Raw genomic sequence first — 23,837 nt, 5'->3', positions numbered from 1 at the left:
GGTCTGGTGGATAGTGCAGGGACTGGGAGATGAGATGAGGCTGTTGGGCTCCATGCCCAGCTCCAGCCCGTGGCTCTGGGCAGAACGACCCTTTGGGGCAGCTCTCAGCTGGCAGCAGCCTCCAGAGCTCCACTGGCTTCAGTCCTGGCAGCCATGCTGCAGCCTCCCCTGGGCTCTGCTGGCCTTGCAGCACAGCCACACTGACACTGAGCTCATGTGCTGGGAATTGGGAGCGTGGTGATATTTGCACTGTGCGGTGACATCTGCAGTGAGGGGCAGAGAGTTTTGCCAAGTGGGTTTCGAGGGCAGCTGATGTCCCTGTGTCTGCTGGGGAGGCAGGAGGCGGTTTGGGGGGCAGGTGGTGGTTTTTGGGTCCAGTGGGCTCTGAGGGCAGAGGGGCTGGTGCTGCTGCTCCTGTCCACGTTGCTGACATGGCTGCAGGCAGCACAGAACCACTGCCAGCATTTGTCTAAAAGCACCATGTAAAGCCTTGTCTCTCCTTCTCTCTTCTATAGGAACGGATCTTCCTAACGCTCTCTAACTACATCTTCACAGTGATCTTCCTGACTGAGATGACAGTTAAGGTAAGTGAAGCCAGAGGAGAGGAGTGCCTGTGTGGTGTGAGTGATGTTTTGTTGTGGTGGATGAGCAAAACTTGTAGGTCTACCAGTGATGAGGGAGGTGAATGTTTTCATCTTCTGAACCATGTCTGGATGCCCACCATGTGCCTTATGTGCATTTTACATTGAAACAATCTCACTGAAGTTGCTCTTGATTTACACCATTATGGGATGCTTCATTTCAGCAATCCTCCCCTATTCAGCTGAGCTCTCAAGCACATGCTCAGCATCAGCCATGCATGTAAGTCCCATTGTCTTCAACAGCCCGTTGTCCTCGCAACCTAAGCAGCTCTGTGCCTTCTCGAGCAGGCAGAGACTGGAGCACACTGAAACCCTGTGCTGGGTTTGAGGCGGGAGGCTCAGAAAGCCGCTGCTGTAAATCTCTCTTGTGTAATTCATAACGATCTCGCTGAACAATTGCTCTCTGGAAAGCTTCTCGAGTTTCCATGTTTGCAAAGCTTGTAGATGATTGCTTGGATCAGCTGCTCTGCACCTTTACTCCAGGAATCTATAGGAATAAAACACCATCCAACTTTATATGCCAGAGCTGAAGATGTTAACAACATTTCTGTGCAGCACGTCTTAGCTGCAGTAAAAATATATCAGCTGTAAGGGACAATGCGGGGTATGTCTGCAGAGTTATTCTACAGTCCTTGAAATACAACACTTTGCTGATTTGTCTCATTAGGTTCCTATACTGGGAAGCAAATGGACTTGCAGACTTGTATCTGTAAATAATGCATTCTCAGCAGGTTGCTCGCTGGGAGAAACGCGTTGGATGCACAAGTCATCATTTGTTGCAACTTGTTGTCTGGGCAGGTGGTAGCACTGGGGCTGTGCTTTGGGGAGAAGGCCTACCTGAAGAGCAGCTGGAACGTGCTGGATGGGGTGCTGGTCCTCATCTCCGTCATCGACATCCTCGTCTCAATGGTGTCGGACAGCGGCACGAAAATCCTGGGGATGCTGAGAGTGCTGAGGCTGCTGAGGACGCTGCGGCCCTTGAGGTGAGCAGAGGGTGGAGACCTTACAGAGCATGGGGGCTGTGCAGCAGTTGTGCAAGGAGAGGGACTGTGTTCTGCTGAGCCCTCAGCAGCTCTGGGCTCTTGCAGTGCTTTGGGAGCAGCCCCACGTGCGGCGGTGAGCTGATCGATGCCTCTTCTGCTCATTAAAACACACATCCCCTGCTATTTGTGTTCTCATTTGCTCTGTGCAAAGTGCAGCTTAACAGCTTCTTCTCCCCCCTTTCCTTCAGGCAGTCGATGGCTTTTGTAACACAGGAGGAAATTAGTAGCATGTGGCAGATCATTTGTAAGGAAACAGAAACTGAACTGCTGCTTAACCTACAGTGCAAGGAACCTTTTCCCCTCTGTTCCCCACTAATTTGAAATGTCCCTGGGATGGTGAAAGCAGCCCCTGACCAGAACCACCCCTTCCTGCAGCTACGGCTCCTGTCCTGTACCCCAAGTGCAAAGGTTTCCCTCTGTGCTCAATGCAGTCCTTCTTTAATGCCGTTGTTGCTGTTCTGCTTATGCAGCAGCTTATTAACCTTCCTGCTCGAAGCACCTTCGTGTGCTTGTCGTATCTTCCTTCATAAAAGGTTCGCTTTGAGTCAAGATTTTCACTTTTATGACAACAAAAAAGACTCTGCTTCTGACAGAAGGTGTTGTTTTACTGCTCTGCTGTGACTAATAAGTCTAAATAACAATGGCCATGCCCGTGCTCAGGTGTCTTTCAAATATTCTCAACGGCTGTGGAAGGGAATCTGTTGAAGTGGGTGATGTGTGTGTTGTGACTGGTGAGTTCTAGGACACCAGCTGCTTTAATTGCTTTTGTCTGGACAGAGCTCACTGTGCTGCGGTTCATCTCTGGCCATAGGCTGACTTCCTATCTGACTCAGATTCAGACCTTATTTTTTCCGTGTGTCCCCCAGCATCTCCACGTCAGCTGTTGTTTCTGGTGGAAGTTTCTGCCCTATTTCTGAATTGTAAGACCTGCTCTGCTTTTCTGATCTGGCTGATTTTTGACCCAGAATCCAGAATAACCTGGATACCTGGGGGTAAAAGCAGGACAGCTTCCCATCTCTGACTGCAGCCACTCACATCCATGAGCAGTCTGCAGTCACGGGGAACAGTCCATCGAGCAGCTGTGGGGTGGAAGAAGAGCTGCCATCTGGAGCATGTGCAGGGTTAGACCCTTCCTCTGCTATTCCATTCCTGCTGGCATTTGATATGTTTTCTCAAGAGAGCGTCTGAGTGTTTTCAGCCAACATACGGCTTCATACTACAAAGGAAATGTAAAAAGACAGCAACAAGCCCTTTCTCTAAATATGTTCGCAATCAGTTCTATTCCCCTGTAATTAGATTTGTAGGAAATGAAAAAGCAGCCATCAAACTAGGGGCTTTTCAGTAAGTCGTAAATCTCAGCATGTGAAAACCCATCTGCCTCAGCGCCGCACATCTGGGCTGCCCCGCGTGGCTCTGCCCACTCCTACTGCACTGTCACTGCCCCGTGGGGCTCCAGGAGCTCCCTGTTATTGCCCCATATCTGCAGCTGGACTGACATGGGATGGCAGACGGCATTTTGTGCTCTGTGGCTCTGCTCCTTGTGTTGAGATGGTGACCCCTCTGGAGACCGAGCTGTGGCTTTTCCTTTCCTGGAAAGCAACTGCTCACCCTCAGCTCCAGCAAAGGGACCTGGCTGCCCTCTGTGTTCTCTTCCTGTGAGCAGAAAGAAGGGCACCATCAGTGAGGAGCAGCACTGAGCTCAAAGGCAGGGACAGCCCTTGTCACCTTTGGCTTTTCTGTTTGCTAATTGGAAGGAGTTCTTGCAAAAAGAGCTGCCTTGTGCTGTCTCATTCTCTCCTGTGAAAACAGCCCTGCTGCTTTATGCAACACACAAAGCCACACATGCTTTTGCCATTGGCATGGGCATAATGCCATGCGTGCCAGTCATGGGCTTTTGATTGTGTGATTGATTATCAGCAACCAGACTGAATCCATGAGGATTCCAGCCCAGTTTTATGACCAAAATTCCAAAAATATATTCACAAAGGAGTGACATTCAAAGATGTTTCCATGACCCTCTGATGTTTCAGCCAGTAGAGAGATTGCTTATACAATAACATTCCTTCCTAATGCGTTCAACCTGCTCTTGTTGGGATCAAGTGTTGTAGCTTAAGATATAAGAGAAATCAAGACTGAAACGGTATTCAGAATTAATCTATTTGGACTTCAGTGCTGTTTTACTGCCTACAGAGCCAGGGCTTTGGCTTTCAAAGCAAATGGATAAATTATTCACTCTTCATACCGCTGCGGTATCAAATAGCCATTTCATAGACTCTATCATCTCATCTATCACCTCTGCTATTTTACTTTTCTTTTTAATCTGTGGAGGAAGGTCTCCATTAATGTTGATCTGCTATTTCATCTAAGTGCTCCTACTCCATCTGAGTGCTCTATTCAGGCTAGCGGGCTGAAAGGCAGCAAATGTGATCCAGCTGGGTGAGGAGGGCAGTGGTTTCGGAGTGTGTCACACCAGGGGTTTAACAGCACTGTGAGTGCTGAGGCAGCACATCCAGGAGGAACGGGAAGGATTTGCATTTCTTCACACTGAACGAAAAATGGTCTAACTTCAGCTCCCCCATTTTTCATATGCTTAATGCAAACTGAAATTGTCCTGATTGCCACGTTGGTGACCGGTATGACTGGAGGGCTCCAAATCAGCCACATCCTTCAGCAGTAAATTGCAGGAGTGGTGGGTCGGATAATACAGATTTGCAGGCCTGATATCAGCAGGATCTCAGGCAATATTGATGAGGTGCAGGGATGCTGCGTGTTGACATATTGGAGCTGACACTAATAATCTGGCAGTGCTGAGAATTTCACTGGCACTTCTTTGAGAGTTATCAGACTCTCCAGAGAGCCGGCAGGAGTCTGCATGGACTCGCCTTGACGTTGGATCAGGCCGTCATTTTGAGGCAGCTCCAAGATCTGAAGGTTTTCATTAGTAAGAACTGTTATTTTTCAAAATCTTTTCAAAGCGTTCTCTCCCTGTAGGGCTGGAAACAGCCCTGGCACAGAGCTGGGATGGTGGCAGCTCCTACCCTCATGCATTCTCGTTTGGGGAATTCCCCTGTTGATCAGAGCTCTGAGAGCAGCCAAACGCTGCATCTTCTCAGCCCTTTATTCTCAGCACACACGACTTTGCTGAGCCAGATGAGCAACCTCCTCTTCTCCATCTCTGCTGGATACCAAACAACGAAGCACAGGAGAAATCACTTTATTATTTCTAGAATAGGTTTTCTTAATAACTGTTGGAGAAAATTATCAACTTTAGACTCTGGAGACTAAATTTTGCCCTTTTCCCCCCAAATTTAAGGATGTTCCAGTAGTTAGACCAAAGGCCTTCAAGTTTGAAGACCTGACATCCGTCCCTGCATAGCTATGGGCAAAAGACCTCAGCAAAGATCCCATTGTACACAGTGTCTGTTGTAGCCACTGGAAGCAAGATGCCTGCAGACCTCTCAGAACACAAGGTGTGAGGGATGGCAAAGATCTTCAGAACATCTGGGGATCCAGGAGAGATTGAGCAGCCTGCTGCACAGGAGGCACAGCATCCAGGATGGGGCTCAGCCGTGGTACCCCCCACCACACGGCCAGGCCGTGCACATCAGGCACCAGGATGTACCCATGGGGACCTCTGCTGGGAGCACCAGGGACCAGAAAGGGGGAGAAAGGAGAAGGAGTTGGATTCTGTCCAGGCGACAGAGCTCCAAGCTGTGCTCCAGGAGGTGCAGCTGCGTTTGGGGCTAAACGGCAGAGGTGGTGAGAAGACTCGGAGGCAAAAGAGAGAAGCGGGCATCAAGAAGCAGGAGGGAAGGTTCTGTGGCCCCCATCAGCGCCAAGCACTGGGAGCAGCCCCTGGCTCCCTCCTTTCCTCTCCTGCTGCAGGAGCTATTTCGGCTTTGGGAAAGCACAGCTCAGAATCACAGAATCATCAGATCTCCTGAGTTGGAAGCTTCTGTGGCAGAATAACAGAGCCAGCAAAATGCTGAGCTCCGGCTGGCAGCGGGAGAGAGACACACAGCCCATCGGCTGCCTTTGTCAGTGCCCCAGCTCTGCACCTCTGTGGCCGTGAGCCTGAACACCTCGTTCATCTTCCCAGCGTGGAGGGATATGCTTAAACCGATGCACATAAGCCTTGTTCTTTTATCAGAGTATGGGCTTTGAAAGTGTAGTACAGTTTTTCTTCTTTTATATAGAGATTCTACCATGCTTCTCTTGTGATGTGCTCATTATTCTTCCCACCTTCCCACGTAGCCTAGAATGTTATGTAGTACCTGGCAGAGTGCAGCTGCAGAAAGGCTGGGTGCCTGTCATCTCTCTGGGGAGGTTCCCCTGGATGCCAGCGATGGCTCCATATGGTGGGTGCAACGCCAGCTCAGAGGCAGAACCAGGCACAAGCAGGACTGACATTGGCTTTGTGCTTCTTTGCCCCCACAGAGTCATTAGTCGAGCCCAAGGACTGAAGCTGGTGGTGGAGACACTCATGTCATCCCTGAAGCCCATTGGGAACATCGTGGTCATCTGCTGTGCCTTTTTCATCATCTTTGGGATCCTGGGAGTTCAGGTGAGTCCCCTCCTGTGCCCCTGCTCAAGAAATGTCTATTGGTTTTGAATCGGTAATTGTGCCATAGTTAAAGGCCCAGAATGACTCAGACCCATATGCTTCAGCAGCTCTTGGTCCCACCTCAGCAGTACAGTGTGGCCATTCTAGTGCTCTCAAAACATTTATTTCTGAAGCTCCAGTCGTGGCTGCGTCTCATTTGATGTGTTGAACTTTCTGGAAGCTTTCCTATTGCATGCAGTGGTACGAAAGCCAACACAACGACCCCCTCAGAGGCACAGAATGGGCTTTCTTCATCACTTCCCCACCACAAGGACTTCTGCTCTGCCTGCAGCAGGACATAAATCAAACTATTTCTCCACTTTCTTTCTTCCCCTGACCACAGCACAGTAGAGTGAGGCCTGAAGCATGACACGTACTGCCAGAAATCTCAGCTCAGGGAAACTTAAATCCCATTCCTGTTCAGTCTGTGAGATAACACGGGGACGTCTCCTCTCCACTTTCCTTCTAGGCTTAAAGCAACAGGGAAATAGAAGCTTTCAAGGCTGAAATTGCTGGTGTGTAAACTCCAGAGGGACCTTGACCTGGAGATTCATTCAGATTCCAACAGTTTGTATAACTGAAAGCTTGCAGAAATAGAGATTTCCAAGCCTGATTCCTGCTGGCACTGCTGGCAATATCCTCAGTCCTGGCAGTGCAGGAACCCAGGGGAAAAAGTGCCAGGGCTTCCAATTTAATTGGTTTCTCATTACCTGAAAAGAAGAGATTGTTACATATAAATATTCTGACGTAACACTTACTTCTCTCTGAAGTTTACCTGCCCTGTCACAGCCAGCTTTGGGAAGCTGCTCTGCTTTGCTTTGTTTCAGAGAAGCGTCTTATATAATGTTTAATACTAATATGCTGTATAAATAATAAGTACGGCATTGAAAATAAACAGAGGAGAGAATCGTGCCATCCGTAACCAGGGGCAGCTGGACTGGCTCTGTCACAGCCCACCACCTCCACCCCTTATACTGAGGTGGCTCATAACCCTGAGTCCTGTAAAGCAGCATAAAATTTATGCCAACCAACAAAACCTGCAGTGCACCCTTTGAATTTCCTCCCTGCTAATTGTGGTTGCTTCCTTCTGTTCAGTTGTGACTATTGATGAGCTTCGGGGGTAGATGTGAGCAAGGCTGATCTTGTATTCGGGAAGCAAAGTCCTGGGTTAATGTTGATGTGTAATTAGGTGTAAGATGAGGGCCAGAACTATTTCTATAAAAAGATGATCCCTTGGAATTACAGTTGGTTTTCCCATGTGAAGGAGATCAAAGTACACTTGATAGAACTTTATGCGATGACAGTTCAGACTTGGGAGCTTCTAACAGCGTCTCCTCTTTACCAGACTGCTTCTGTCATGGTGCTCATCCACGTGTGGATGGTGATTAATCAGACACAAGCAACAGACTGCCAAACCCTCGGCCTTTCCCTCCTGGCAGTGCTGGAAGCTGTAGCTCCGACTGACGCACCGCCAGCAATCAGCATTCTTACCAATCAGACTCTGCCTTTCCAGACCCAGTTAGGAGCTGTGTTTCTGCTCCCACCTGATGGGCATCGTGGTCCGGCTCCAGGAGAAATTGTATTTATACACAATATATTAGAACAGTTGTTTACCTTCCTGCTTAATTAAAACTTTCTGATCTGTGCGAGCTATATCTCCCTTGTCTGCCTTACACATGATAGTGTTTCTCCATGGGAAGATCAGGGAATACTCTTCTTACATCCAGGAGTTTTATGGTTGTGTTGGATTGTGATTAACTTTACGTGACTAGAGAACATCCTTCTGCTGCTGTGGACTCCTGAAGGAAACCCATGGAGTAATGTATGGGTTTATCTTGTTCGCTATTATTTCTACTGATATTCGTCTACAACAGCAGATCAAAACCCATCAGCATCACTTCTCTGTATACCCAGGTGGTGTTTTAAGGAGCAGGTTGCCAGCTCTCCCTGAAACAGCAGCTTCTGTCAGCAAATAAACCTGGCTGTCTGGCAGGCTGTGAGCCCCTCTGTTCCACCGGCATCAATCACGTCTGCAGCAGTCCTCATCCCCTGCCACTGCCTGCAGTTAAGTGCAGAGAAGCTGCTGTTCCTCGGGTGTTTGTAGATCTGGAGTTTGCTTCCCAGGAGCTGCATCTCTCCTGGCTTACTCTGAAGGAAGAAAGGTCGGGGTTGGGTACCCAGCACCAGCCTGACGCCTTGCAAGAGGAATATTTTCAGAGCCCAGCAGTGGCTGGAGTGGCATTCAGATCTGAGACAGAGCGCTGCCAGCCTGGCGTGCAGCAGAGCCCAGCTGCAGCACTCTGGCTTCCCTGCAGTGTGTCCCCTTCTGACCGCTGGCAGCAGAGCTCATGGCTGTGCCTCCAAGTGTCACCTGTGCTCAGCTGGCACGGCCCCATCACAGGCTCCAAGGCCAGCATTGTTAGCTGGGTCACAGAGCCAGCCTGCGTGCCCCAGCAATGAGCCCAGCAATGAGGGGCTGCAGGCAGCTCTCAGGGCACTGAACTGGAGCACTGAATGCACTGTGTGGGTGCCCAGAACAGTGTGAAATGATGGGTTTGCTCATAAGGCACAGATCAGGCAGGCTGCTCAGTCAGTAACGCACATGAACACGTCTGGTCTGCACAGGCTGTGCAGAATTCCCTGTGAGAAATATCCATCCTCTGCTGAGAAATCCTGTGGTCTGAGCCGTTACCTTTCCTCTCCTCTTTGTGTGTTTTGCAGCTTTTCAAAGGCAAGTTTTTTATCTGCCAGGGGGAGGACACCAGAAACATCACAAATAAATCGGATTGTGCAGAAGCAAGCTACAAATGGGTCCGGCACAAGTATAATTTTGATAATCTCGGCCAGGTATTAATAGCACGGTAATCTGCTTCTTTGCTCCTTTACCTCCTTGACTTAAAACCTGTGCATTATTATCCCGTGGGATTTTCTTACAGGGCACCGTCAGTCACAGTAAATATTCAGTTCACATACACAGCGTTCTGTCTCTGTAAGTCCCAAAGGTGGTGTTTCCAAGCAGCCACACACTTCTTTTCAGAACAGAACAAGCACATGTGGCTTTGTGGAGTACTTAATTGCTTCACTGCTACATAACAAACCAAATAGATCTTGCAGAAGAGCTTGTCTAATAGAGCTGGACACTTCCAACTATCTCTGCAACACTGCCTTATTTTAGCCGCATGGCAAGGACTAATTAGCAGGGAGCAGCAGAGACCTGGAGGGTGGAAATGAAGCTGCTTTGTGTTCAGCTTTGTGGTTTCTGAATTAGCACTCGTTGCTGAACCATGTTCTGACACTGATGAGTTTTTGCTGCCAGGAGAAACCTTGGGCATCAAAGTACCCCATTATCAGCCAGGTGATGATGATCTCCAGACAGGAAAGGGCAAAGAGGAGTAAAGTGTTACAAGTGAAAAATCTCTGCTGCAACTCCTTGTAAACCCTCTCTGTGTTCTTCTAGGCCCTGATGTCTCTCTTTGTTCTGGCCTCCAAGGACGGCTGGGTGGATATCATGTACGATGGCCTGGATGCAGTGGGAGTTGACCAGCAGGTATGAGCTGCAAGAAGGAGCCAGAACAAAAAGGTGGTGTGTTGGGAGGGAGCACAGCAAGGAGCCCTGGGCTGGAAGCCGGCCTTTTCCCTACAGATTTGCCACACTGTTGGTGTAGCAGGGCTGCAGCAGGAGGACTCTGCTTGCTGAAGAGTGAAGGCTGGAATCCAAGAGCAGTTTGGGCATTTCAGGAGAAAAGAATTGCTCAGCGTGGGTCTGGGTTTTCGGTGAGGGCGACGATGGCTGCAGGGGATGCTGCTGGCAGATCAGACGTGGTTCTGAGCACACTTTGTGACTTGGGACTGTTCTGCTGAAGCAGCTCAGAGGGCTGTGGTTGTCACAGGGAGCAGAGCACACTGCCCTGCTGTAGAGCATCACCCCCCATCCAGCCTGCAGATGTAGCAGCTGTGACCATTTCTCCTTTTCTTCGAGGTTTCACTGACATTTGTCTTCCTTTGCAGCCAGTCATGAACTACAACCCATGGATGCTCCTCTACTTCATCTCCTTCCTGCTCATCGTGGCCTTCTTCGTGCTCAACATGTTCGTGGGGGTCGTGGTGGAGAACTTCCACAAGTGTCGGCAGCACCAGGAGGAGGAAGAAGCCAAGAGGAGGGAGGAGAAGAGGCTTCGCCGGCTGGAGAAAAAGAGAAGGAGTAAGGAGAAACAGATGGCTGGTCGGTAGTCTTTCCACATCTTTCTGAGTCCTGCTTGACCTTCCACACAATCCCCTCTCCCTCCCCTCCCTGCCTCGCGTCTGGTGATCATTCTTCTCCTAAAAGCATGTCCAGCTATGAAATTTGCATGAAGGAAGTAGTGTGTGTTTTAGGCTGAGCAAGGAGACGTGGAAGCCTTTTAATCACTGCGTGATTTGCAACGACCTTCCCATTGGAGGTTATTTCAATCTAAAAAATAATGATTACCAGAGCTGGAGCTTCTTGGATGGCAGAGCTCAGTGTTACACAAATAGTGACAACTGCAAAGATCAGCAGTGCCGGATGGCACCGTCAATCTTCCAAGACACCAGCACTGTTGCTGATAGCTGGATTCACTATTTGGTTTATTACAGCCTTGTAATGCCACAGTGATGCCACCTGTCCCATTTATCAAGCAGGATTATTTATTGGCACGGTAGCACCACTGCTATTCAAGAGTGTAATAAAATAATGGAGACATCTCGTTCTAGTAATGCTTAAAAACCCCTCAGAAAAACATATCAATGCATTTGCTTGAGAAATACAGATTAGAAAACAAAAGCTGCGGAGGAGAGTAACTGAGGAGGCAAAATGGCAGTGATGCAAACTGAACTGAGCCCCCAGCTCTTGCAGACCTTCTAGAGGAGGCTTTGAAAGGGAAAGGTGCTCAGCCTCCACTCTGTCAATGGTCTTCTATCTTTGTCTTTGGGTGCTGTTTCTTTAATTTTGGTTGAAAAATGGAGGAATAAGTCAGCCAGGGGCCAAAGTCAGATGAACCCTTCTCACATGGTCTCCTCTGCCCAGAGGTTCTCCGTCTCCCTTCGTGTCCATGGCCCCACTCCTCCCCCCAATCTGTCTCTGCTTCTCTCCACGTCCCCTCTCACATCTCAATCTTTGACAGACTTCAGTACTGCTTAGGACACTGTCTGATCAAGCACTTGTTCTGAAAGCTGGTGATGTTGTCTGTCTTATTATTTTTTAATAATCGAGGAGCCACTTAATAGCTGTGGCAGGCCCAGCCACGTAACACAAGTATGTCTCAGCCTCTCTCCATTCAGCACTCGTGCAGCACTTTCCCTTGTCCTTAGATCCCATTACCTTCCCAGGTTTTGTAACTGATAGCATTATCACAGCGGCCTCTGAGCAATGAGGTTTGCTTTATGCCCAGAGCCTGTCTCCCTTGATGCTCAGTGGGAAGATGGAGGCTTCCCTCGGGAGTGATGGAGAACAGCTCTGTATGGGAATTGCTGAGTAACAGCCTGAACCAGTGATTGAGCACCTGGAGAAGGGACACAGGCAGCCCTGGGAGTGCAGCTGAAAGCGATTCACCTGTGTGGCCAGGAGGTTCTGCCCCTCCCTGAGCCTCATTTAAGGGCTGGTTGCCACACAGGGAGGATCTCTACGTGGAGATCCTTCCTTTTGGAGCATTTGGTGAGCCCTGCTGGTTGGGATGGGTAAGCAAATTTTTCTTTCTCTAAGTGGATTGTGACCATCAGCCTTTTTTGTGTTTTTTTAGAACCAGTTATCTGCCGTCACCTTTCCCTGCAAGCACTTCAGGCTGCTCTCAGCTGAGTGCAGTACAGGTGGAAGGAGCTGGTGCTGCCTGGGAGCATCTTTTGTTCAGCACCATTTCCCAAATGCAGTTTCAGGCTGATGGTGTAGAAAATGCTTTTGAAAGATCTCTATTTAAAGTCACAGTTCTGGAAGGCAGACGTAGAAGGAAAGTAGATGTTTAGTTACTACTGATGACCTTATTTGTAATGCTAGAGGAACTAGATGAAGAGAAGGCACAAGTCTGGGCAGTTTCCCAGCGGGAAGGAATTACAAACCATCCTTGGAGATACAGTTATTCATTCAGTCCTACGAAGCCTCTAATTAAAGAGGCAATAAGCAGCTGCTTTATTGAGGATCAAATATTGCTGAAAATTCAATTGCCATAAAAACCTTTGAAGAGCAAAGTCTGAAGCCCTCCGAATCCCTTCAGAACAGTTTTCCCTATTTGCGTTCAGCAAAACATTGTCTTTAACTGACCATGTCCAGCTTTGCCTTTGGAGCTCACAGATGCTGCTGCTTCATCCTGCATGGTGGGAGCTTGCAGGGGATGCCACGTTAAGTACTGTACCAACAGCTGCATGGGGACTCCTGGCAGGGCATCCTGAGCGTCTCCCAGAGCCCACACCCACCCACAGATGTCTGTTTTTCCCTCAGCCAGATGTAGCCCATCTAACAGTTGTTTTTCTTCATAGACTTTTCAAATGCAGTTCCCCAGTCTGACATCTGCAAAGCAGAGGAGTGTGTGGGACCCCGGTTTGGTGAGGTGTAGGCAATGCAGTGGCTGCTGCCAGGTGCTGGCCCAGCAGGATGTGTGCCCTACCTCAGGTACCCACTCTGTCCTCCAGGACTGCCTCCTCCTCATCACCAAGCCAGGGTGTTCTCTTAGGCTTCCATCATGGGAGAAGCACCAGAGCCCTTTGCTTTTCCCAATGAGCCCCGATCCCTGAGCTGCCCTCCCTGCCATGCAAGGAGAGGATCTGCCAGGAGATACTGAATGGAGGCAGTGCAGAACCACAGAACCTCTGACGGGGAAGGGAGGTCTCGCTGCGTGTCCTGCCGGATGATTAATGCCGTTTCGTTCTTTTAGATCTAATGCTGGATGATGTGTTAATGGAGAGCACAGCCAGCGTGGTGCCAGGTACTGGGCAGCTGTCGTGTTGTGTCCCCGTGAGTGGCAGTGCTGTGTAACTAACTCTGGCCGCGCTGCTCGGAGGCATCCCACTAAACCCTGTGTGTGGTGCAAGGCTCGGGCGCTTCCCTCGTGGCACACACGTCTCGTTCTGACTGCAGGTCTGCTGACCTGGCTCAGGACTCGCACTTCCCAATCCTTAATTTATCCAATGGTCATCTTACATTTTGCAGTCATCTCTTTTTTTTATTATTATTATTATTATTATTTTTCTGGCTTTCATTGCAGCACTGTCAGACTTCTCATGGCCTTTCTTTGTGTTCTTTTTTGTTCTTGTTTTGTTTTATTTCAGAGAATAATGACTGGACTGTGAAAGGGACCTTTGCTTGGTTTGCTCTGGCTTTCCAACCTCAGGCTGAGGAGTCTGAGCGATTTGCAGGAGTCTCTGGAAGGCAGGGGCGCGTAGGGAGGGTATTTCATTCTTCCTCCCTACACAGGGAGGCACAAAACTCAGCAGGCATCTTCTGGGTTAAAAGGAGTAAAGGTGCCGCCTTGTGCCCTCTGTAGGACTCGGGCCATACCCTGCCTACCCGACCCACCGTGCACTGCTGTCAATCTGCCTCCTTTTATTCTTGGAAGAAGCTTTGATCAGCCAAGTGTTTTGTTTAATTTGTAACTCATGAATATTAGCCTGAATAATTAAAGAGGCGCCAGCATAGAAACAAATATAGCTGTAATTTTCAACAAAAATAATATGCTGGGAAAACTGTGCTCTTAAAACCTGTGACAAATCCCCCACTGCAGAGCTCCATCCACCTGTCACACATTGCACAGAGCACAAGTAACAGCTGCAAGGTGAGGGCTGTCAGCTTTGGGCACAGGGGACAGTTCAGGGGGCAGAGGTTCCCACCTTTGTGTTTCTGGGGCTGTGGTGGAAGTTACCACAACATGCTTGAATCGATCCCTTCCTGTTGCATTCCCACTGTCTTTTTCTTTGTCTTCACTCTCACCCTCCTTGGCAGCCCTGTCCTTCCTGCAGCGCTGGCTGTTGGGCATCACTCAGTGCTGGGGTCCCACTGTGTGGGGCTGCATTTGTTGTTTGCTTGGTTGTGATGCCTCTTCTGCTCATGCACAGTTGCATTGAGCCTGGTTTACGTTCTTTTCTTTTTAAGGCACTCAACTCATTCCAGTCCCCTACATTATCCCACGCAGACTCGGGCTGTGCTTTGTGTTACTACATTTCTTTCCATTGGGTGATGATTCTTTCCATTGGGTCTCATCTTGAAGGATGTGGGGCTGCCCCCCCATTGGGTGGTGGGGTGAGGGGTGGTCCTCCCATGGCTCAGGGGGTACCTGCATGTGTGAGCCTCAGACCACACTCATCTCTGTGGTTCTTGAGGGTCTGCCTTCCTGGTGATGTGGAGATGCAGAGCGCTGTGTGCCGCTGCCCAGTGCTCACTGAGACAGCACAGTTTTGTAGTTTTCCTTCTATTTTTCTCACCAATCTTCATTCTGTCACAACCGGAAACTTCACAGTGGAAATAATTTATTTTTCCATTTCATTTTTTATTTATTTATTTTTAGTATAAATCCATTTGGTACAATAAAAGCCAAGTGAAATGCTCTGTTTAAATAGAAAAAGCAAAAAAGTTCCTTCAGTGCAAACTACTTTTTTAACCTAATAATATTCCTGATACAGTTTGTAAATCCAGCTGCGTCACGGGCTCATTGCTCACGGCTTGCTGCTGTCCTCCAGATATACCCAGACCTGCAAAGGAGTTAATTCCCTTATTAGAGAAGAAGGGAAAAGCTGGAGGAGACTGTAATGGAATTGTCCCACTCTCGTGAATTCCAATTTCCTGCGCCCACACAGCTCCGGCTGCAAAGGCACTTTGGGGAAAGCAGCAATTTCTCTCTTGACAGGGCAATATTGCGAGGCAGCCCTGTGCCAGTGGTGACACCAGCTGTCCTGCAGCCGCCGAGGGACTGCAGTTATGGGGCTGTCATATCTGCCCAGTGCATCAGGACTGTCCCCTGAGCCCTTCTGCATTCCGCCTCCTGCAGTGGGGTGGTGCAGGGCTGGGGGTGCAGAGGGTTTATCAGTAGTGGTGCCTTAAAGCAGTGGGCTCATGTAGGGGGAGCTGAGGGCAGAGCATGGTGAGATGCTCAGGTGTGCCAGGAAGGCTGCAGCATTCTGCTCCCAGCTGTTGGCAGGTATTGCCTGTGCTTCCTATCCCATGGGGTGCTGCAGGGAGGAGCAGGGAAAGCCTGTTTGGGAAACAACCTGAATGAAGGGCTCATAGCAATGGTAAGATGAAGGCTGGTGCTGCTGTGCCAGGTAGTAACCCAACTGCTGCAGCACTACGGAGCCTGTCTCCAGGGTGAGGAGAAGCAGTTGGGCTCTTGGGGCCGCCATCTCCCTCTCCCAAAACACCTTCCTACCTGGGCTGGGAGGAAACTGCTCAGGACCCACAGCCTGAGCTGGTTGTATCCAGAGGAGCTGCATCTTCATCTGAGACAGCTCCCTCGCCCCCGCTCCTGGCCTGCAGCCACAGTGAAGCAGCTTGATTTACATCCTGTTTACCAGCCTGATGTTTCGTAGTGGGCTTTTGCTGTATTTTCCCATTTTCTCACATTCTCATTCTGCTAATTCTTCTTTCTTTTGTTCATTTGCTCTCCTCGTTTCTTTAATGCCACGTGTGCCGGGAAGCCATTTAACCTTTCAGTGATAACCGAGACTAACCCAGAGCTCTTGTTGTTCTTGACACAGTGTATTGTAACAGTACAGTAATGTGGTGTTGTGTTAGTTGTGAAGTTCACCACCTGGAGTTTAACAGATGTCTGTATTTCCCAAGATGTTGGTATTGTTTAGAACTTTATTGCAATAACGCCAAAGAACACTGTGCAATAGGGGGCAGGGGCTTTGCACCTGGATAATTACGCACCAGTAACACCCAATGGATGTGCAGAAATGCACTGCTCCTATAGAAGCGGTGCTTGTGTGATAGCAGGAGCTCCCTGCCTCCCTAGGCACAGTGCTGTGTGCCCGGGCAGCATGCTGTGGGTGTGTGGTTGGTTCATCGCCAGGTGATTTTGGTACTGCACTGATTTGCATGGCCAGCATGTGGAGCACGGTGTGATGAGCGCTGCTCTGATTTATAAACAGGGCTGACAAATCCCCTCCTCGCAAAGTTAGTGGTGAAGGACAAAGTGTCTACCAGCAGCAGCACCAAGAGATGTTTGGCTATGGAAACCCTGAGGATGTGCTGGGAAAGGCATGGAAAAGCATTGGTGCTGCGGGGATGGGGGAGGGTAGATGAGCAATTAGCAACCCTGCTTATAAGGTCACGCAGCAGCTCATCCAGGTGCAGATCCCTGCACAGGAGACGTTTTACAGCCTCTCTCTAAATCCTCTCTCTGTTCTAACGGTGTCGGTGCTATTCTGTAGGATTTGGAATTACCTGTCAATCAAGGCTGAAAAAACATGAATTCCGGTGTGATTATTCATAAGTAAATCCACTGCAAAAAAAGGCAGAAACACTGACATTTTTCTTTTTGAATGTGAATTATACATAAATGTAGAGAAGTGATCCAATTACGATGGTGTTTCTTACTGAGATGATAAGTTGGTTCATAAAAATAGGTCCTGTTCCTGACTTAATTGTGTTCAAACATTTTAGTTAATTTGCTACTCATAATTTAGCATAATGTGATCGAGATATCTTGACTTTATGGAGATTTATGCAGATTCCAAGATATCTGACATGGGCTTATGAGTGAGTCAGCAGCTGCAGGTCTGCTTCTGTATAAGCACTCAATAGATTCAGCGTGGAAATTAGTCGTGCAGACCTTTCCATCAGTATCGTGCCTTGGCACTCCAGCACAGATCACCTAAAACACGTTACAGATCAGAAAGTGAATGTTAACACTGCCTTTAATGCCACCGGGCTGAGGCCAGACTGTGGTTGTTCCAAACCCCTACAGAATAAAACCTCTCACTGGATTGTCTCTCTGGTGCCTGAGCTGTGGGGGAAACGCCTGTCTGTATGGAAAAACCAAAGCAACTCTGATTTTTGGGATCCTGTTGTGAAGCAGGGAGTGCACAAAGCCATTCAGCCTATGGTTTTGATTGCGGTGCCGCTGACTATTGACAAAGCCAATTCTATTTCCAGGCAAAACTTAATCTTCTAAATTCAGTCTTCCCTGAGGGCAGCTGAAGCCCAGCCTTCACGGCTCCATTCTGCCCAACTTTCTGCTTGGAGTAATGCATCAAGCTGTACATCTGCAGAAAATATCAAGCCATGTAATTTCTTACAGCTCAACAATTCTCATAAGCAGTCGATCATCTAATTAGTAGAGTAATGTTACACTCTGACATATTCAAGACAGTCCTTTCCACTTCAATCTGCATTATAATGCCTCCTTGAAAATGGTACTGAATTATATACTCAGCCTTGGCATTTCCTTATTAGAGATTAGGTGAGTAAATGAGTTTGTCTGTGGGAGCACTTGGGGTCTAAAGAGCACGTGTCGTTCTGAGGCTGCCTGACCTGGGAATGAGTTGTACAGCAAAATCTGTGCTGTGGAGATCTTGTCTAAATGGAGGGTTGTTATTTTCTAGTCGCTGAGGCTGCGACTGATCAGTTTCCCGTGGTATTTTTATGGGCCGCTCCTCATGGCTCTGATGGCCCAAGTGTTGAGTTTTGTTCTCTCTGCAGTTTACTGCAAAGAATATAATAGGACCGAATTACTTCTCTTTCAAAGCCCACCGCTAACTGAATGCCCTTTATTTCTAAGCCATTGGTACTAAAATCTGTCCCCAACATCTGACTGCTAATTGGGCTTTTGGGTGCTTTGGGGACTTTCTAAGCTCAGCAGCTACAAAAATTGTCGGCTTAATTTAAACTTAATTGAATTTTCCCAGTGGTGAAAACACTCCTCAACAGAATGATCCCAGCTCACCTCATCCCTGATGCCGTAAGGCTGAGTATAGCGCATGTCCCTCTTGAGGTGTTTAATGGATGTAAGATGATGGGAGCCCTGCTGTGTATTAAAGGTGGTAATGTGGCAGCAGAGAGGGAGGGAGGGGAAGACGACAGCATGTTGCTGTAATCAGCCTAGAATTTGTCAGTGTGGGAGGCGAGGTGTGCTGCCTGCAGCAAGGCACAGAGAAGTGACTTGAGTTGCCTTTCCGCTCTCCTCCCGCTGCAGAGGCGCAGTGCAAGCCCTACTATTCGGATTACTCCCGCTTCCGCTTCCTGATCCACCAGATGTGCACCAGCCATTACCTGGATTTGTTCATCACGGGCGTCATCGGCCTCAACGTGATCACCATGGCTATGGAGCACTACCAGCAGCCGAAGGTCAGTGTGCTGCCACAACGTGGTGTGGCTGATGGGCACAGTTAAGGATGCTTCTGCTGTTTGACTTGGGGGCCTTTTCAGCATGGCCATCCCCTCCCTTGGCACTGCCAAATGTGTCCTTTCTACCCCTGCCTTTCAGGTACCAAAGCTCAGTCGGTACCTGGAGCTGTTGCACCTCTCCCCTCTGGTGAAGTGCAAGGTGACTGCTCTGGCAGTCAGGGTGGGAGTGCATTTGTGTTGTTAGCTTCAAAGGATCATTATTAAAACCTTCTGTTTGACTAAATGTTTTCACATACTCACAAAAGAGGAAAAGGGGAAAGCCAGTTGCATTTGTGACATCTTTCTGCTTTGCAAAGTTTCTCCCAAAGTCCCACAGGGCTTAATTTTCACAGGCACCGGGTTCTATGCTGGTCCTTAAAATACGTTTTAATGTATTTGCGTGCTCAGTTCCTGGGTTTGGGTCATATTCTGGAAATAAAAACGGCCTGTCCTGAGCTGTCAAGCCTCTTGTGCGTAAGAATGAGATGGAAATAGGTGCTTTTGCCATATAACTTGTACTTATTTTTATTAGCTACTTTCAGAATGAATAAATACAGCACACAATGGAAGGAAATATTCTCTAAAACTACACAGGGTTTGAATATTTAATGTATATTTTAAAAAAAAAAAGGCATTAAAGAAAGGGGGAAAATATCCTCCAGCCTATCGTAAAGGAGCCAAAAAGTGGAAAGGCACAAGCCCAGTTTATTTCTTCTGTTTGGGTCACCTTCAAACACCCGGGCAGCTCCTGTGTGATTCAGTCGTTTGGTGATGAGGAATGTTTTTGGCTGCAGAGCCCGCACTGGAATCGCGTGAGGGCGTTGCATCTCGCCGCCGCCGTTCTGCAGCTATGATTTCTCTTGTATTACAACAATGCTGGGCAGGCTTTTGTTTTCAATTTTCTTTAGGAAAATAACATTTTGTCTCTAAGCCTCTGGTATGCAGCATCTGCGTAATGACCCTGAGGTTGGCATGCTGTGGGATGACAGCACAGAGGGCTGAACCATGGCCATAGGATCACTCCAGTCTGCTCACAGTTGTGAGGGTCCTGCAGATACTTCAGAGGCTGAGTGTGCCATACAGAGCTTTGTACCCAACTCGGTGGTTTCTTGGTGTGTTGGTGTTCGTGGGAAGGGTGGATGTGGCACCAGGAGACATGGTTTAGTGATGTGGCAGGGATGGGCTGGTGGCTGGAACAGGTGGTCATAGTGGGACATCTGTCAAACTGCTGAGGCCATGGTGGAGCTTTTTGTCCTGTTAGGGACTGAGCATCTCTGCTGGAGCACAGTGAGGGCAAACCTGTTGGTGCACAGCTGGCACCCAACTTCTGCTCTCTGTTCACACCACAGGTCCTTGATGAAGCCCTGAAGATTTGCAATTACATCTTCACTGTTATCTTCGTCCTGGAGTCTGTTTCCAAGCTCATTGCCTTCGGGTTCCGTCGCTTCTTCCAAGACAGGTAACGCAGGCTGCAGCTTGGCTGCCTGGGGGCTGCAGGGCACAGCTGCAAGGGTGGAGTTTTAGAGCTTAGTGACCCTCCTGGTGTTAGCAGTGTAACACAAGGGAATGCTTCTTGGTGGGGTGGGTTAGAAATGGGCTGGGGTGAGGGCTGGAGAGTGGAGTGTGTGTGAGGAGGAGTGTGACGTGCACCCATGTGGTGAGCAGAAAATGAAGAGCAAGGCAGTGCTGAGCAGCACATCTCCTCCTGTGGCTGCAGAGCCAGGAGAGCTGGGTGAATGAGAACAGAATCAAGTAGGAACAGGACCTTTTTTTATGCAGACACTGAGCAGTGTACAGAATGGCATCTTTCTCTAAAATTTCCCCTCTTGTAGCCCCTCAGGGCTGTTTTTATGCCCAGAGCAGGTCTTGCTGTAAGAACTGTTTGCAGGGTCCAGCTCTTCCTGAGCAAGCCCACAGTGAGCCCCTGTGTTCTGGGTCTGCCAGGGGCCGTCAGCTGCTCCAGCATCGCCCCTCAGCTCTGCAGCCTTTGGGTGCAGAATTGCTTTGTTTCTCATTCTCTTGAGCCAAGAGCATCGTTGGCTGTTGGCTGATTTTATAACAAGCTGTGTTAGTTATAATGATTTCATAACGTAACTGCTTTTGTATAATACCCGCAGAAAAATGCTGCAGATTCATTTGAGTGCGAGAACCATTGAAATGCCTGGAATTTGTGTGAAACAAGCTGCCTCCTGTTGCCAGCTTCTTAGTAGATGTTAAACTTCATTTTGTGTTTTCTCCAGATGGAACCAATTAGATCTGGCAATTGTGCTGCTGTCTATCATGGGTATCACTTTGGAAGAGATTGAGGTGAATGCTTCGCTACCAATTAACCCCACTATTATCCGAATCATGAGGGTTCTCAGGATTGCTCGAGGTGAGACAAACTGAGCAGAATCTGCTTGTGTTGAGGTGCAGGGTCCCCTCCAGGAGAGAGTTAAGTGTTGGGAAACAGTGCTGGGGCACATCCTCATCACAATGTGAATAGCTCTGGCATCGGCAGTCTGTAAACAAATAAAAGAACAATGGAGGAAAATACTTGTGAGGAGCCAAAGAGCTGAGCCAATTGACCATGTGTTTCTATCTTAAGAGAATTTGAAGGCTGAGAGCTTAGAACTAAAAGACAAATAGCTGTGGTTGTAACTCCCAGAGATGTACCTGGGAAATGATGCCAGTCAAATCAAAGTCATCTCTAACGAGGATTGCAGAACATGAGCCTGAGTGCATTGGCTTTAAAAGGCAAGCATCTAATAAATTTAATTTCCCTCGAGCCTTTACATCTCTCCACACTGTGACAAAACATGCCTTGTCACCGTGCATCCATCTGTCCCTCCGCACTGCACTGACACGTACTGGGCTGGGAAGGCAGCTCCTTCAGGGCCAGAGCTTTCCCAGCAGGACCTCGTGGGTCCAAATGACTTGAGATGCAAAATGTGAGTGCTCAGGCTCTTAATAAAGCACTGCCAGGCTCTCCTGAAGGGCAGTGTTGTGCTCTGAGGCATAATTGCTGTGATTGCAGCCCTCTTCTAAGCAAAGAGGGAACTGGGGAAGAAATGAGATGCTGCTGTGTCTCAAGGGCTGGGAGAAAAGTGTTTTTCCTGTGCATTGGATTCCTTTCAGAATTAAAAATACATACCATTTCCAACTGGGTATGCAGCCTCCTGGAAGAGATGTGTAAATCAGTTCCTCGGTGAATCACGTTTGCAAGTGGGCAGCCTATGGAAGTGGGAAAGTGGCCCCAGAGCTGGGAAACAGCTGCTCACAGCACAGGGAAAGGGAGGGGGGGTGAGGAGGAAAACAGTGGGGAAGTGGGGGAATGATACTCATTTGTCATCTCATTTGTTGAATTCAACCCCCACTGGGAACAAACCTGGTGTGCACAGTGCTGTGAGAGGCACCAAAGGACTCCACTCCTCCTGGCCGGTGGCTTTAAAGCAGAGTTGGAAGGGAAGTTGCTTTTTAGTCTTAACCTCATCATTTGGCTGTCTTGCCTCAGCCAGTGTTATGGCCCTGTGCTGCTGCTGGGTGCCAGAGTGCCATCCCAATGGGAGGGGAGAGGAAGGCGGGCAGAACGGTGGTGCTTTCCCAGCTCTCGGTGGGTGATGCTGCAGGGCACAGGGGTTTCAGCAGTTTCCAAGCAACCAGGAGCCGTATCAAAGGGCAGGAGCAGAGAATACTTGCCATCATTTCACATTTCTCCTCCTACAACCCATTGCTCCTGTGAGAGGGACGGGGTTTTCTGCTCCGTACCAGTGCTGCCGTTACCAAATCATGACCGTGTTTTCCACAGTGCTGAAGCTGCTGAAGATGGCTGTGGGGATGAGAGCTCTGCTGGACACTGTGATGCAAGCGCTGCCCCAGGTAACCCCCTGCCTCAGCACCGCGCCTCCTCCGGCCCACGGCTGCGTTTGTTGCGGAGGAATGCTAATCATTTTATCTCTGCTGTCATTAGATAATCACATTTCCCTTCCGAAGCACAGTCTGAGATACAGTCCTCACATTGAGGTCATTTTCCCCCTGAAGCAATTTAAGTTTTGGATTAAAGAATACAGCAAGAAACAGGTCTGGAATAAAAAAATCAATGAATGTTCTTTTTTTGTGTTTTTTTTCCCCCCGTTTCTTTTTCTCTTTCCAGGTGGGGAATCTGGGTCTTCTCTTCATGTTGTTGTTTTTCATATTTGCAGCTCTTGGAGTGGAGCTCTTTGGTGACCTGGGTGAGTGCTGCCCTGCCCCGTGCCGGGTGGGTGCCGGGTGAGCAGGGTCTCATTGCTGTGCTTCATCCTGCAGAGTGTGATGACACACACCCCTGTGAGGGGCTGGGCCGACATGCCACCTTCCGCAACTTCGGGATGGCCTTCCTCACCCTGTTCCGTGTCTCCACTGGGGACAACTGGAACGGGATAATGAAGGTGAGGGACCTGCAAAATGTAGAATCATGGAATCATTTGGGTTGGAAGAGCCCTCTATGGCTGCCCACCCCACCACCCCCCTGCCCACATCCCTCAGTTCCACGTCTCTGTCATGCTCAGCATCCCCATGGCACACCCCCCACTTCTGTGCAGCTGTGCTACTGCATTGTTGCTATCTAGGAGAGGAAATTGTTCCTAATGCCCAACCTGAGCCCCCCAGCACAATGTGAGGCCACTCTTATCCTGCCAAATGAGAGGTGGTGCTGGTCCATGTGCCCCAGGTAGTTGCTCCAGCATTGCCCCATCCCCTCCTGAGGCCGAGGTGGGCCAATGGCTGCAGCCTTCTGCACACTCCATAGGTTCTGTTTTTTTTTTTTGGTTTTTTTTTTTTTCTAGAGAGAACAGCGTAAAAACGGAGGGGAAAAAATAAAGGTACACCTCCCTGAAGTTACATGAGTTCATTTCAGTTAGGCCTGTTAGTTTAGTTAAGTTTAGTGTTTCCTTAAAAGCCCACAGTTACTATTACTATTGTTAGTGTTACTTTGTTATGGCTTCAGCTTTGTAAGTTTTATCTATTTATTTATTTACTCTCTGGGAAAACTCATTTCTGGGAGTGAACCTCTCCTGGTGCACAGCCATAAAGCCATGCCTTTGGGAAAGCAGCCCTGTGCACACAGTCACAGCTGGTTGCAGTGTATCCAGTGAACATGGGGAATGGTGTCTGCAGGGCAGCTGGTGGATGGCAGCACACCCTGCTGTGCCTGGGAGCTGCACACTACACTGCAATGTTTGGTCTTAAGCCTTGCAGAATGGACTTTG

The 23,837-nt window shown here is 48.9% G+C and overlaps 1 protein-coding gene across 34 annotated transcripts in view; it reads left to right on the top strand.

Moving 5' to 3' along the window:
• The window catches only part of CACNA1G (calcium voltage-gated channel subunit alpha1 G), a 101,700-nt gene that overhangs the window by 60,673 nt on the left and 17,190 nt on the right, over positions 1 to 23,837 (top strand). For 11 of the 34 annotated variants that reach the window (XR_014936675.1, XM_085522603.1, XM_085522616.1 and 8 more), the window contains 13 exons: positions 516 to 584; positions 1,440 to 1,624; positions 6,122 to 6,248; positions 9,009 to 9,134; positions 9,745 to 9,834; positions 10,296 to 10,509; positions 13,169 to 13,219; positions 18,422 to 18,573; positions 19,962 to 20,071; positions 20,853 to 20,986; positions 22,400 to 22,470; positions 22,745 to 22,823; positions 22,897 to 23,018. Coding sequence is in view for 27 of the 34 variants with exons in the window: in XM_085522603.1 (XP_085378729.1) it covers positions 516 to 584; positions 1,440 to 1,624; positions 6,122 to 6,248; positions 9,009 to 9,134; positions 9,745 to 9,834; positions 10,296 to 10,509; positions 13,169 to 13,219; positions 18,422 to 18,573; positions 19,962 to 20,071; positions 20,853 to 20,986; positions 22,400 to 22,470; positions 22,745 to 22,823; positions 22,897 to 23,018 (1,530 nt within the window). In the remaining 7 variants the exon portion in view is untranslated. Of the gene's footprint in view, positions 1 to 515; positions 585 to 1,439; positions 1,625 to 6,121; positions 6,249 to 9,008; positions 9,149 to 9,744; positions 9,835 to 10,295; positions 10,510 to 13,168; positions 13,220 to 18,421; positions 18,574 to 19,961; positions 20,072 to 20,852; positions 20,987 to 22,399; positions 22,471 to 22,561; positions 22,672 to 22,744; positions 22,824 to 22,896; positions 23,019 to 23,837 lie in introns of those variants that run through there. The other 23 variants (XM_085522607.1, XM_032448219.2, XM_085522613.1 and 20 more) reach the window with 9 other exon arrangements.

This window comes from Coturnix japonica, chromosome 23 (assembly GCF_054131305.1).
Source record: "Coturnix japonica strain WE chromosome 23, WE-NBRP24, whole genome shotgun sequence".
Classification (NCBI taxonomy): Eukaryota; Metazoa; Chordata; class Aves; order Galliformes; family Phasianidae; genus Coturnix; species Coturnix japonica.
The sequence above is the reverse complement of the archived record's forward strand: the minus strand, read 5'-3'. Positions and strand labels throughout refer to the sequence as shown.